This window comes from Molothrus aeneus, chromosome 6 (genome assembly GCF_037042795.1).
Source record: "Molothrus aeneus isolate 106 chromosome 6, BPBGC_Maene_1.0, whole genome shotgun sequence".
In the NCBI taxonomy this organism is placed as follows: domain Eukaryota; kingdom Metazoa; phylum Chordata; class Aves; order Passeriformes; family Icteridae; genus Molothrus; species Molothrus aeneus.
Genome location: NC_089651.1, coordinates 6909385 through 6925174, shown reverse-complemented (window position 1 = coordinate 6925174; position 15790 = coordinate 6909385). Strand labels below are relative to the sequence as shown.

General features: G+C 39.5%; 1 protein-coding gene across 1 annotated transcript in view; it reads right to left on the bottom strand.

Moving 5' to 3' along the window:
- Positions 1–349: 349 nt before the first annotated feature.
- The window catches only part of LGR4 (leucine rich repeat containing G protein-coupled receptor 4), a 74689-nt gene continuing 59248 nt past the window's right edge, over positions 350–15790 (bottom strand). The window contains exons 7-18 of the mRNA XM_066551677.1: positions 14648–14716; positions 14006–14077; positions 13848–13919; positions 13115–13183; positions 12598–12669; positions 11433–11498; positions 10755–10826; positions 9877–9948; positions 9065–9190; positions 7175–7296; positions 6557–6631; positions 350–3595 (exon numbers count right to left, since the gene is read on the bottom strand). Coding sequence (XP_066407774.1) covers positions 2316–3595; positions 6557–6631; positions 7175–7296; positions 9065–9190; positions 9877–9948; positions 10755–10826; positions 11433–11498; positions 12598–12669; positions 13115–13183; positions 13848–13919; positions 14006–14077; positions 14648–14716 — 2167 coding nt within the window. The 3' untranslated portion in view covers positions 350–2315. The remainder of the gene's footprint in view (positions 3596–6556; positions 6632–7174; positions 7297–9064; positions 9191–9876; positions 9949–10754; positions 10827–11432; positions 11499–12597; positions 12670–13114; positions 13184–13847; positions 13920–14005; positions 14078–14647; positions 14717–15790) is intronic.

Sequence of the window (15790 nt, the reverse complement as noted above, 5' to 3'; positions counted from 1 at the left end):
TCCTGAGATACAGTGAAATACCAGAGCTTCAAATGCATCATATCACCTTTGTAGACAGCATGGCAGCAAAGGCTCGCTTGTGGAACAGAAGAAATAAATCCATAGGTAAGAACACTGAAAACACAACAGGCTTATTTCCTTCCCCACTGATTAGAAATGGCAGCTGACATTTACAGTCCTTTTTGACAAGTATTCTTATTACCTCTGACAGGTTGGCCAACAGAGGGAACGTGGGACAAGCTGTGACTCTTATACAGTGATGGCTCAAAAAACCCCCACAGTTTCAACATTAAACAGTAGAAATATGAAAACTATAATCTGTATGATTATTCAAAACATACTAAGAACATTTCCACGCAAACACAATACACAACACCTTTAATCAAGAGATTGCTTCATAAAAGGGCCAACAGGTCGTTTAAGGTTTTTAACCTTTTGCATGCCAAGAGTCATCATTATTCTGAAATCAGATCCACTTGCAAATTGGCAACTTTCTTGCTTTTCTGGCAGTTCTTTCCTGAAACTTTCACTACACGTAGCTCAGAGCAGATGAGACATAATTTATGCTCAATAACTCTACATGTGCACTGTTTTCAGCTTTAACTTTTGAAAAACAGAGATAAATAACCACAGGTATTCATATACCCTTTATTTGCTTTAGTGTAATATTCCATGCTAATTGAAGATGTAATATTCATGAGTGTAAATATAAGAATTAACAACTCTTGGATGGTTTTCTTCCCTTTTTACACTCGAATATTTTGGCTTAAAAAATTAACAGCATACAGTAAATATTCCTCCCATACTTTGTACAAACTACATGATTTTGATATACAAGGATCCTGTTTTTATTATAGTGACAATATACAACCACGTCTATTTACAATGAAAAAAGTACATAAACCACATTTTAAACATTCTGCTACTGGCAGCCACTATTGTTTAGGAGGTAGCTTTAATTAAAAAAATGAACTGAAGCCACATTTCCCATCATGGGTTCTATCAAATAACTTACAATACAAAGATAAAAATTCATTGTATGAACAGTATGTACAGTTTAATTCTCAAAACAGCAATCTAGCTTTAGATCTTAACAAGAATTTCTCCAGAGTAACTGGGATGGCAGTGGATTTACTCTTGATCTAGTGTATCATCCAAAAACCTTACATAATGACTTAATCATGCATTATTAAATTTGTATTGATCATATTTCAAACTAAATATAAAAAATTGATCGCTGGTTGTACTTAAATCACTTGGGTCTCAGAACTTTAATGCTTTAAAAAGATTGCACTGATTTAGGTGAAAATCAGTGACTTCGCACAGTGTACTTCACTGTCAGTAAAGTATATTGGAAAAATGTTTTTTTTTCAGTGCCAAATTGCGTTGCATTTTCCCTCCATTTCCTGAAGTCTCAGCCTGTCATAGGTATTCCTGGAGTGCTGTGACACTGAGCAGGTTGCAGAGCACTGGCAGCCTGATGGCACAGACACGAGCTGTGTGCAGGGGCAGCTCTGCTGCCACCCCACAGCCCTCACTGCTGCCAGTGCTGCCACTCGACTCCTAATACTGAACAAACTTGTGTGGTTCACCTGAAGTGATGCGCCATCACTGGAAAAATGTGTTTAACCCTACTGTTCCTGACAGCTGTTAATATTCTGATTCCAATAAACCTACAGAATATTGGATTACAGGTACTTTACTGCAACAAACTTCTTTTTTTTTAAATTGAACATTAGCTAAAATACAAAACAAACACAGTATTCTGATATTGCTGTCACAGTTACATATGGGAGAATTAATCCCTTTTTTTGGCCCTGCAATAAAATGCATCCTGAGATTCAATGTTGAATATACTATACAAAGCTAGCAATAGATTCTTTGCTTAATTATAGAAAAGTCACATTTAAAAATAATTTCTATAATATTAAACAGCTGTCCTTTATATTGTGCTTTGTTGGGGGGGAAAAAAAAGAACTTACCTCACCACCAGAAGAAGCAAAGTATGACTGCAATACGATGTGGAAACACACTATTAGCATGTAAAAACTGTATAAAAGAAACCACTATTTTGTGAAAAGAGTAAAAATATTGGGTAGCAATTTCGGTTTACCAATTATTTACAGTCAGGGCAATCGATTTATTTAATTTTTTAAAAAACGTATGGCTCAAGAAGTCACCGCCCACTTCCCTTCTTTACAAATGACACTAAATAACAATTCCAAAAGTGCTTCCTGCTTGAAAGGTCAAAACAGGCGACAGTGTGCCAAGCACGACACCTCTTTTATTGGAACAGCTGAGGGCAGAGAGCCCGCTCAGTCCTTGATCCTGGGGATGTTGTAGGCGTAGCGCACCAGGGGGAAGCCCCTGCTTTGGTAGAAGCAGGCGCGGCCGCAGGCCTGCACTTGGTCCGAGCTGTCCGACACGAAGGAGTCGTCCTCGTCCGCGTAGTCCGAGTGCGCCACAGACTGCGTGCCACAGTCCGACCAGGAGCCGTCCTGCCTGGGGCACGGCGCCACGGCCAGCGCCGGACAGCTCTGTGACTTCATTAAATGTTTGCAGGGCACGGGCTTGGAGAGCAGGAGCGACTCGCAGCACTCGCACAGAGCCACGTTGCCGCCCTGCAGGTGCGAGTAAATGCCGCAGTCGTAGTAAAAGTCCTGCGCCACGTCCCCCTGGGCGCCCGCGGCGACGGCCACTGCCCCGCTCCTCCTGCTCAGCTGGCGCCTGAGCACCTTCCAGTCTTCCTTGAACTTGGGGTTGAAGAACACGTAGAGGACCGGGTTCAGGCAAGCAGGCAGTGGGAAAAATATCAAAGTGACAGACTTCATGATTTCGGGGCTGATAGAAATGGCCGTGATCAGCGGTGCGAAGGAGAAGAAGGCAACAGGACAGAAGAAGATGCAGTTGGTGAAGATTAGCCAAGCCACATGCTTAATCGTGCTGGACTGGGAGTTCTCGGAGAGATCCTCCTTCTCCAAGTTGCAGTAGAGCTTAGTGTAGATAACAGCCATCAGCAAAAACGCTAAGGAATTCAGCAGCACCAGAGTTACTGTGAAACCCAACAAAGGTGTTTCTCCAGTGGGGAAGGGCAAGCAAAGGGGTGATGCCGAGTACTCTGCTTTATAAAAGAGCGGTAAGCAGCCCGCTACCAGAGCGCACAGGAAAGCACAAAATGCTGCAATTTGAAATTGTTTTTGGCGGTTGCTTTTCCCCTTTTTAATAAACTCCTTTGCAGACAAGCTCCGTTCAACAGCTGCCAACATCAGGAAAAAAATGGCACTTTCCGATGAAAAAACTGCAAGAAACCCAGCAATTCTGCAACCAGTGCCAGTCTCCCACCATATGCCAAATTCAGCAAATCTTCCCCAAGATACAGCATCCAAGAAAGTTAAAATGCCAGTATAGACTCCCATAAATAAGTTAGAGACAGAAATCAGGCTTATGAACAGTTTGGAAGATGGCAATGTAGTACAGGATGCAAATATTGTTAACATGACAAGCAGGTTGAAGAACAAAGCAACCAAAAAAATAAACCAGACAGTAAGGCGAATCATCCAGCTGCCCAATAAATATTCACAAGGCTTAAAAGCACCTAGAAGAAAACAAAAAACAAACAGAAGGACAACCAATTTAGGAAAAGATTCTGCCTTAATAAGCAAGATTTTGAGAAGGTCTTAAAAGTGAACTCCTCATTAACTCATGAATAGAATACACAGCTGAACTGCTAAATAGGTCAGCTGAAAGCAAACTATTCTGCTGAAGTTATTTACTAATTAATTATGCCTGAAATAATAATTACTGCAGTGAATGGTCACTTGGGAAGATTTTGTATAAACAAGCTAGCTAAACAAACTTAATTACCTTTTAGCTATTCAAAATAGCTTTTATTAGTGTGACCTAAATACTTTTTTATTTTATGTAGATTTCATACTTTATAGAAAAGGATGGCAAAAAATATAAAAGTGAATGTCCACAATCCCCTTGTAAGGGAGAAGAATTTTTTAGAAAGAACATGTTCTCTCAAAAAATTATTCACAAACATGCCTTCTGAAGTAACTTTTGGTGACAAGAAAACATCTGTAGAACAGCAGCCAAATTCAATTTAAGCAGCTTTAATAGGGACAGGAATTTACCACATGCCCTGTCCCCCAGACACACCACTGAAGGGCACTGTGAGCTTGAAAAGTCATATGAGAAAATGATTTTTTGTTATTTTTTTGTCACTTAAAACAGCTTACATAATAAAAAAAATATAACAAACAAAATAAAGGAGACAAGACAAGGAACATACTGCATACCCTTCTAATCCCCCTAACTGCCATTTATTCCATAGGGAAATCCTACTGATTTTAAGTAACAATTACAAGAACTTAACCTCTCCTATATCCCCATTAGGCATCTCTATTTGTCCTAAGCACAGTAGCTCAGGATCCCTCCCTGCAGCTGAGGAGCACTCAGGGAGCAGCTGAAAAATGCCAGCCTGCAAAGGCTGGAGCCAGCCTGTGACTACTGAGGGCTGGCTCTGTGCTGCACATGCCTTTCCTCCAGGCAGGGGAAAGGTAAGGACAACCCATCCCTGGTGTGGGCAGGATCAGAACTGCCAAGAATGATTCAATGGCAGTGAAAAAATCTCCCAAGGCCTAGAGCAACTTCCAGAAATTAATGAACTGACAAGCAAAAAAAAAAACAACAACTTTTTGTTTAAATGGTCAAGCTTCATTTTTGGGCAGAAAATAATGAAGCCCACTGGATTATCAGAAAATCAGGAGTAAAACCCCTTTTTAGCAGGTATTCTTAAGTATAACATCAATGACAAAATAATTAACCTTACAATACATTTGTGTGACACAACACTACCTGCTAAGCTGATCTACTTAAAAATAAAAACAACTTCCTACTTATGAAATTTTAAAATGTCAATTCTGTGCTTCCAAAAATCAATTTGAAGCCATTTTTCTAGGAGTTGTACTTGAGACAAATAAAAGCCACTACCCTTTGCTGCCTTTCTCCCAAATCCTTTGGGTTAAAAGTTACCCTCCTCTCACACTGATATTCCCAACCCATGCTGGGATGGAGCAAAAATTCATGCTTGGAAGGGTGTTTCAGCAAATTTGAGCTGCTTGAGTACCACTGCTCAGCAATCCATTCTTTAGGCAAGGTGCAAAATGGATCTCCAGGCTGAGCAGTGATTCAGAACTGACATGGTGGGTGGAGTATCCTATGAGCAGATGGCAGCATGGCATAGAAACTTCTCACTACGAGAGGGACGGGTGAAAACCAAGGCAAGCTGTGAACTTGTAGAACAAGCTCTTTCTTCTAGACCTACTACAGCATTTCTGGCATGGACAAAAAGAATGAGCTAAAGACTTGAAAAATTTAACCCATGTAACACACCATCTTAATTCTCATTCTGTAAACAGGAGATCAAAAGCAAATAAGCACCTTTAACAAATTAACTTTTAGATTATGTACAATTACATTAATATATTTGACTTTGTGACTACAGGACTTTTTGGCTGTGATCAAGAAATCCTTATGGTATTCTGGATATTAAAGCCAGAGCTAGCTCAAAAGATAAACAGATTTTCATAACATAAAATAGTAGTTAGGAGAAGAGAAAGAAGTAAGACTTGGAAAACTCCTGCTCACCCAGGAGTAACTTCATTGGAAGCATAGTGTATCTGCATGTTCCTGTTTAGGCAAACAAAAGGGTACAGGATGTAGGGAAGGAAACTCTGGAGAGGCAAAGGCAGAAAGCAAGAGACACCACAGCAAGTGCTTCAGGAGCTGAGGGGAACTGTGTACAGAAATTGGCACTTGGAGTAAGAGAAATAGAAGGGCAGAAACCTGCCTAGAATTAAATATTCATTGCAAGATCAAAGACTTGCAACACTCCTGGACTGTTCAAGCCTGACTTGGAGTAAATCTGGTATGCCAATAAGACTGTTCACTGCACAAGTGTCCAGAGGAGTTTAAGATGCTGCTGCCTGCTCCAGCTGCTTGCAACAGCCCTCTGCTCACAGTTAATGCAGCTACAGCAGGGCTGGGGAACAGATCCTATGGCTGCTCCTCATTCTCTCTCCTGGAAAGACATCAAGCTTCCTTAAAACCACCAATGACAGACAGCAGTTTGAGTTAAGCTTTTAAAGCACTGGCTGAACTCTCACTGAAACAGATGAGCACTCACACAGTCTGCTGCAGACAGCTCCTTGGAGAAATAAGGCAGAATTAGGAGGCAGCGCATTAGCAGACTCCAAATATAAGCATTACACTCTTTGATTATTCTGCTTATGGAAAGAGGTTTTGGTATTTTTCCTAGGACAGTTCTCCAATGAAGGGCTATGTGTCTAAAGCTGACTCAGATCTTTGTGACTTCTTGTCCAAAACAACACTGACATCAAATCAAGTTTCACTGAAAGCACTGGAGAATTTCATCTTCTGTGTACAGAATGACTACCAGGAATCAAAGATCTAATTCACTCATAACACCATAATTCTCTGCATAACACCATGCCTGAAGGTCAGTGTGGCTAAAGCACATGATGAGATTTACCTGTTGCTGGTGTACAGTGAATAATAGTCTGTCCCAATTCCTCATTTTTCTCATTTCTTAGAATATCTGCATTAGCTGTAAAAGTCAAAAACATGTTAGTTGTAGGAAGAAAAATAAGTGAAATGGCAGTGAAGCTGCCTAGGATGGAAGTAGTTCAGTGACACTTGAGCCTTGTGACAAGTGAAGTGCTTCTGGTTTGCCATATAAGGTCTGATGCTCAGTGCAGAAATTTCTGCTCATAGGACTTTGTAACCAGATCACTGGGGAAGGAGCCTGAAGTAGTCAGGGGAAGAACAAGTCCTGTCTGAATAGAAAGGCTGAAACACTGAGAACAATAAAACCATGACAGAAGCAATACCTGCAGTTTGACTTTTTTTTTAATTACTAATTTTTTTCAGACAGGCAAGTCTTACAGTGTCCAGCACATCTTTCATATGTTTGGAAGGAACATGGCACTGCTGATTTGTAAACAATTGCTAAACACTGTGAGAGATCTCTTCTGAAGAGACTTATATAAAGACTTACATTTTTCCTATTCCCTTATTCAAAGGCAACACACACTTCTTATTCTAGTCAGGTACAAAACAATACTGCTGGTTAAGTACATGAAGCATTTACCCTTCTCATGATCCATCAAGGCACCTTGATCTTGGTGGCTGGAATCTTCAGCATTGGAGTTTAGATAAGAATCACAACCCCAAAATGCACAGCACTGATAAGCATATGGTACAGAGAGTGACCTGAAATACAGGCAGGACAAGGAAGACCATTAAACTTTGTAACCAAAGGTAAGACTACCACCTATTAAAAATATTTCAGTAGCACACTTCAGTGCTAAACTCAAATCTTCTTTTTCTCATAGTGGCTGATAAAAGCTGTTTCCAATTGGATCAGGTATAAGCATTTCTAATGAACTCTTGCACTGAAATAAAGGACGGGTGACGTATCCAAGTGAGAAGTACAAAGATGATGTTATGATATTTAGCTCTCTACTGTTCTTTCTACTCCATGTACAAACCAAATTCTGATCAGGGTTAGTTTGTGGCATTGCTGTAGAAATTAAACTGAATACTAATTAAGTAAGCTAATTACAGTGTAAGTGTTTTGTGAGAAAGTTAATTCCCAGATGACCACAACCTTGTGTTACCATCTTTCCTTCTCACTCTTCATTCTGTGATATCAAACTAAGATTTCTATTTTTGTGTGTTTGGCAGAAATGGTACATACTGTTAATTCTGGCAGATAAGAAGTACATCTTCACACAGAGTTGCAAAAAAACCACATAAACAATGAGGGAATAGCAGACCAGAATCTAATTTTTTTCACTCAGGACTACAATATCAATTATCCTGAATTCTCTTCTTGAAAATATTTAGGAGGAACATCAGACTGCTTCTTCTAAATGTGCAGAAAGATCTTTGAGAAATGGAATACAGTTCATCACTGTCTGATCCACCTCCCACAAAAATCAATTACAGGTTTCCATTTGAAGGATTATTTTTATTCTTATCATTTGCCTCCAAGAAAATATATATAAAGCATGGTGATTGTGTGATCAGATACCTGCCGGTCTGCTCCTGTTTTCCTCACTGTGAAAGACAGATGTGCTCAGTTCAGTAACAAATGGAAATCTACCCAAAGCACTGCTCTCAAACCAGATGATATCTTGCCTGAACAGTGGTGGAGAATATTAGACAACCCCAGGAAAATTATCTGTAACTGGCTTGTACACCAGAACAGTCAGATGCTCTGAGACTCTCTGCTGCTCAGAGTGATCCTGAGATGTGCTCAAGTCTCTTTTCCCAGCCTGGCAGTCGAAGGAGTCAGAACTCTACAGTTCTCATTCTCAAGGTTGTTTATTGTTTCTTATTTATAAAATTCTTTCTCCTGTCAGCTGAGGTCTGCTCAGCAAGACAGAGGCACTCTGCCCACCTCAAAAGGCAGTGTTGTCTTTTTATACTGAAAACTACACATACATTATTTACCATAACTTCCCAATACCTATCACCTATGTTAGACAGTGAGCTATTACTCTAAACCAATCTAAAAGTGCCAACATCCCAGCAGAAGATGAAGGCCAAGAAGAAGAAAGAAGAAGGATAGAGCATGCCCAAATTCCTCCATCTTGCCTCCTGAACGCCCATTCTAAAAACACCAAAAAAATCTATTTTTTCACCCTGTGATAAATTCACTATCATTCTACTTAAACCCCTTTGACTTGTAATTCTTCATATAAAGGCTGCTAATTGTTTTTTCATGGGTCAAGGTCAGAGGCACAGGGGTCTTGGGCTCTGCCAAGGTCTCTGAGCCCCCTGACAGGGTCTCGAGTCCTCCAGGGCAGCCAGAGGGATTTCCTGGGTTCCCACAAGATGCCCTTTCTGCAGAGCAGCACTGAGACCCTGCAGGACTCAGCACAGACCATTTGCCATGGGCACTGCACACCCTGGCTCCATTGAGCACATCCTGCTGGGCACTGCAAGCACCCTGGGGTGTTCTTCACCAACGTACCGCAGCTTGGCGAAGTTCTTGGCTGCCAAAGCTTCTTTCAGCTCCGAATTGCCTGTGAGTTTCAGCTGGTTCAGGCCACTCAATCCTTCAGCTGGAACTGAACTGAGCTCGTTGAAACTCAGGTCTCTGGAATGTGAACATTAACACCGCGTTACAAAGTAAGTTTGAAGACCCTCTGGCCCACATTTCATTAAAGTAGGGAAGGGCTTTATCACACCAGGCTGTGGTCTGGAAATGCCTGTCAGTGCAGCAGGCACTTAAAGAAGTGTGCCCTGCATGTATTCAGCTAGCAGGAGCCTTCTTGATTCACAGATATTAAACAAATGATGAACACATCATGTGGTGGTGTTCGCAGGGGTCCCAGGACCAGGGAAGAGATGAGAATCATGACTCCATACCTCAGAAGGCTGATTTATTATTTTATGATATTTATTATATGAAAAGAAAATTATATCCTAAAACTATACTAAAGAAAGAGAAGAAAGGATTTCATCAGAAGGCTAGCAAGGAAAGGAATGATAATAAAATCTTGTGACTGACCAGAGAGTCTGAGACAGCTGGACTGTGATTGGCCATTAATTAAAAACAACCACATGAGCCCAATCAAAGATGCCCTGTTGCATTCCACAGCAGCAGATAATCATTGTTTACATTTCCTTTCTGAGGCCTTTCAGCTTCTCAGGAGAAAAATCCTAACGAAAGGATTTTTCATAAAATATGTCCGTGACAGCATCACTTTTAAGCTAAAAACATTTATTATCTCAGCAGCTGAATGCTAGAGAGGAGGTGACTGCACAGAACAGCCTACTTACAGGTTAAGGAGAGCTCCAACAGTGATGAAAGCTCCCTTGTGGATCTGATGAATCCGATTCCTACTGAGGTCTCTGCAATGAATGCCAAAGGAGATTATTTGGCAGTTTCACCAACTGTAACAGCCACTGTACTGAGAAAAAAAGCTAAGGTGACAAATACTTCATATGCCTGTACCAGAAAAGCAGAACATATCCCCTCTCTTCCCATTCAGCCAGGTGCAATAGCAGCCAAATTCCTTGGTAATGCAGCTGTATCCTGCTCCACTTCATCTCCCATTGCTGCTCCCTCTCCCAAGGCAGAGGCTGCCTCTGGCATCACCCATTCCCAGCATGAAGGTGCCAGGATGATCACTTTGGTGACAACTGCATCTATTGCAGGGCATGTTGGCAGAGATGGGGGAAGACAACAAAAGAACAAGCAGAGGAGCATCTGGTTTGCTGCATTTCAAATCCAGCTCCAGCTTCTGCTGGACCACCATGAGTTATAACATTCTTCTTAAAATACCTGTCTATTTCTGGATTGTTCTTGCTGCTAACTTAATAGAGCTTGAGTTGTAAGGGGAGAAGATAATTGTTTACTTATCTGCTTCTCCTGAGGAAAACAGATAGGATCTCTCCAACAAATACTATATGATGAAGTAATACAGTTACAATGCAAAATACTGGACCACTGAAAAAACCTCATTTTTTAGACTTAATATTTATAAAAATATTTTATAGGCTAGAAAAATAAAATGGAGAATAGAAGGAACAGGGCTGAAACTGGCTGCTAGCCTTTTGCCATCAATCAAGCTTGTAACACCAAACCCTGACATCAGTTTACATGGGAATCAAAACCAGGATCTTGTTTTACAGTATGCAGCTACATCTGCACTCACAGGACACGAAGGGAGGATAGTCCTTGAAAGGTGTCCTCTGCAATTTCATGGATTTGATTATGCTGTAAGGAACTGCAAAAGGAAGAAGAAGAAACAGAACTTTAGTAGCTGATTTCATACAAAGGGTAGCTTGGTGTCTGCTAATGGATGGCTTTAGCCTTATCAGTGTGAGGTTTTACCCATTTCCCCTCCCAGACAGACTGTCAAATGTTTTGCATCAGCTATGTTGTTCATGGAGCACCTTCCTGGCACCTCTGCCCAATCCCAATTTACAGCTCATTTAATTTAGAAGAAACTTTTAAGAGTGGACTGAATTACTTTCAAGCTACTTTGTGAACCCAGAGGAGTCATTCTGAAATTTAAAACAACTCTCCATTCTGCATGGAGTCTTTGGGCATATTCTAACCATTCCATTTATGTGCATAGCAATACTACTATGAAATGCAGGATTAAACTGTGTCTTTCATTACTTTTGTGCCACAGGAATAATTAAATTTTAGGTAATTAAGGAAGGCACAAGCGGTTGAATTCTCTGTCCAGCACACTTCTCATGAGATCTCTCTCTCTGTCCTTAATTTTTAAAAATTTGGATCAAACATGAAGCAAAAACATCCCTAGAGATGTGGACTCAGAATACTAAAGAGTTTATAAAAACAAACAACACTCATTTCTACTTACATTTCTTCCAAGGTGTGGCAGCCCTTAAAACTTGGGAGGTCCTTGATATTGTTATAAGACAAGTCCCTTCAAAACAGAAAATGGGAGAAGGGAGCTTAGTTCAACTCCTTTCTACTTGAAATATCTCATCACTTGTAACTACTAAACAGATTGACAGAAAAATCATCCTGTTAGTACCATTCTTCTGAGAAACCAAGGGTAGTTTAGAGAAAATCACAGAGGATATCACAAGTGTGAACTCTACATCTTGGTATACACATACCCTAAAAACATTTAGGACGTGCTCCCTGAATTCTGAGAGTTATAATCTAAAAAATTTATTCATAACCTGCTTTTTTAGAATAAACTAAGTAAATTGCATGAAAAGCATACAAATTTGGTGCCAGTTTTGTTTAGTGTGCTGGTGATTGCTTAAGCAAAGATAGGAAAGCTCAGAATATTCCATGAAACAATGAAGAAAAGACTAGAAACAAGCAAAATATCTTAAAAATTCTATTTGAAAGGTAAATGGCTGCTAGAAAATAAATCCCACCTCATCATTTTTTCTCTCCTATTTTTCTTCTATCAAACAGAATCTATTTTTTCTCCTCCCTTTTTCAGGATTTGTTTTTGTTCCACATTTTCCTGCATGCATCCTTTGCAAACATGGTTTGTTCCCATCCCCTAATGGTTTCAGCTACCAGTTTGGGGTTTTTTGCATTAATTTTAACACATCCTCACTGGCTTTTATGTCTAGCCTTTGCATTGCTATGTTCTTCCTAACTCTCATCTCCATTTCTTTGGTTCCTGATGCTCTCTCCTCTGCTCCCGAACACCAGAAGTCAAAGCTCTGTAACTCAACTCTTCTTTAACCTCTGAATGCAGCTGACTACAGTTCTGTTAACAATGAGAGGTGGCACAACAAATTTGAAGATTGGTCTCTGCAGCACCACCTTGCATGTCTCTCTAACACATGAAAGAAACGCAACATATCCCTAACAAAGGAGACTCTGCTTAAGGAATGTAAGGCATTGCATCCAAACAAAAAACAATCAAGAAACCACATTTCCAACTTTGGTAGAACTACTAGGATGAAAAATTGAAAGCAACACTTTTATTTTAAAGTAGATTTAAGTTTCTTTCAAAACATTCTGATGCATGAAGAGAGGCACAGTATTATACTTACAAAGTCCGAAGCACCTTTTGCTCTTGGCATAAATTAACAGGAATACTGTTTATCTTGGTTCCTGTAAGAGTTCTGGGGAAAAAAACCCAAACAACAAACCCTATAAATGCTTGTTTTGTTTATGACAGATGGCATAACAAGGATATATAAGAACAGAACGCTATTGGGATGCTAAATTGACCCACCAAATTTTGTTTGGTTGGTTTGGGGGTTTTTTTTGGGTTTTTTTTGTGGTTTTTTTTGTTTGTTTGTTTTAAGAGGATAATTTTTCTGGTTTTCATTTCTGGGAGAGGAGGTTAGTATCAATGGCCTTTTTCATATGCTTTTCACAGCTCCCCCTACTAAAAAAGAACCCACTAAGTGTCACCCAGGTATCAGTACAGTGAGGAAAACTGTATTGTTACATTTATTGACAGGAAGAGAACACACATGCAGTTGCTCTTCAGATCCACTAATCAGATTTCAATTACTTCCCAAGTGGCAAACCCATGAATTTATTTCTGCAGAAGGCACTTACAAGCTCTCCAGATTTACAGTTCCTGTCAAATTAGGAAACCACTGCACCATGCTGGCACCCCGAATGACCCTGGAAAAAATCCCCATGAAAATCAGGTGTGAACTACTATGAAATTGAATTGTGACATTCAGTCTTATTATCAGGTAGATTTTTACACTAAGGAGACATTCTAACATTCTTACTGCTTTTAAATTTTATACTTGAATAATGTGGGAAAGGCTGTGTTTTCACTGCTTCTTATGCTACTCATTTGCTTAATAAATTACTCCTCCACGAGCAAAGAATTGCAATTCATCAAACTGCAAAGAGTGCTATCAATACACATGAAAAGTGCAGCTGTAGTTCCAAGTCTCACTCCATTTTGCTTATTCATCAGCCCCAGAAGTGCTATCTTTTAAGAGCATACATGCACTAACCTGCAAAACATTCTCACCATGTACATCCCTGCTCAAAAAACCACCCAGGACATATTGGAGATTGTTTAACTAAGAATCTGAGCATTTGGCCTTGGGTTATGTATTTTATGAAAGGTAATTTAATAAAAAAGTTGTGGAGCATATTTAATAGAGCTTCTTAAGAAACTAGATATTCCCAACAATAACAATATTTATTAGAACTTACTGAAAAAAAACCCTCTAATGTAAGAGGGAGTCAGAAAATTTATTTCTTTTGAGTCCTTAGCTGCAACATTTCATACCCATTTATTGTACAGTATTGTCAAAAAGGTACTTACAGGGAATGCAGATCTGACAGATTCTGAAATGCTGAGTTCCCCACAAAAGACAAAGGATTATCATACAAATGTCTGGGAAATGAAGAAGACATTTCAGTGTTTGTTCTTACAGTCACTGACTGCTAAAGGCTAAAAATAGATAGATGAAAATTACTTACATCGTTCTCAGAAGGGGGTTTCCTGCAAATGCACCATCAGGAATTATGGAAATGTAGTTACTGTGAAATCCCCTAAAGATAATAGCAAAGAAAAACACTTCAACATTAGCATTTAAAACTATACTGCCAGCAGATTCAACCAGCAGTCATTTTCATCATAGCTACTCAATTCCCAATCCTGCCTTAACAAGGACTGCAGTAGGACTAAGTCCACCTGCAGGAATAATTTTAATGAGTTCTGTCTACTGCACAGCAGCTAAACTGAAAATATTTCATTAGAAAGGAATTATTTTGACCCAACATGATGCTGTACTTTCACTTTTCCCACTCATCTCTTAAGGAGGGCACAAGGAAAACTTGCATCATCAATGAGCACCTAACCTGAAGGCCAAAACCCTCTCCTGATCCAGATCTATGCTAATGCTTCTCCTGCTTATGTAACTCCAAAATCATTTTCAACACATGCCCTCTCCAGATGATGATTATATTTTCTTTTAATCATAGTCTCACTTAGCATAACTTAACCTAATTTAGGCTCCTGCACAATGAGGCAAGCATTCTTAAATCCAGGACTTTTTTCCCCTTTTTATTTATGAAAAAGAGAAAGAAAACTGGTAAAAAGAAAGAGTAAGTAATACTCACAATTCCTTTAGACTTGGAAGTGCTTTTATGGCTTCAGGGAACTCTACCATGTTATTATAATTTAAATCCCTAGAAGAAATAAAGCAAGAACATTATAACATTTTTAACAGTAGCCATGATTTATCAAAATAATTTTTGTTTAAGACAGTCCAACGAAAGAAAAAAGTTCTCAGAACACCTTTAACTAGACCATAGAATAACTTCAATTTAGATTTAATCTTCTGATGTTTTACATACTTTATAACCAGCTAATAACTCAGGTAAGATATTAAATATTACCCAGAGGATTATTCATATTAAGTTATATAATATAGCAAAGCTCAGTATTTTTCAATACCTCATAGATTTTTCTTCAACAGAATTTACACAAGAATGAACTATGACTTCAAAGTTTTTTTTTTTAAAGTAGATACAAGTTACTACTCTTTATTATCATCTGCCTAAGAATATCTTTTGTTAAGGCTTTATAAAACAAACAGTAAATAAGCCATTATGTAAAAGCAGATCTTGCAGCAAAACCAATTATAAATACTGATTAGAAGCACAGAAAAACCTCATGACAGATTGGTGATGGGGATCTGTTGAATTCTCAGTTAAGCTGTCAATATTCCAGCAGTAATGTCAGGACCTCTGCAAAAGGGATTCCTTATAATGGAATAAATATGTCTATTTATTCCATTATATATATATATTTATTCCTTATAATGGAATAAATAATGCAAAGCCATTTTCAGAGTCCTGTGTCAGCTCTATCTTTTTACCCAGCATGTCATTGCTCAATTGAGGGTGAGAGAGATGAAGTAAGCAGCCTCTCTGGCCTCCTCCCAGCTCCTCACGTTAACAGAGCTTGGCACTGGCTTGCCCTTGCCCTCCCTCATTAGTTTCACTAATTCAGCATTCCCCAAAGCATACCAAAAGGCATTGCTGATGGAGATATCACTTATCAGACATTCCCTGAGTGAGCTGCAGGGAAATGGGAAATGTGACCCAAGCAGCTGAAAGCCAGTCCCTGCCACTGAGGCAACTCAGGAGGTTCAGGATGAGGAACAGTGGAGCAGCAGCCCTCTGAGACCCCCTCAGAAAGCTCCAATTGTCACACAGCAGCTTTGGACACGTATCTTAGAGATGTTTAACCCTACAGGA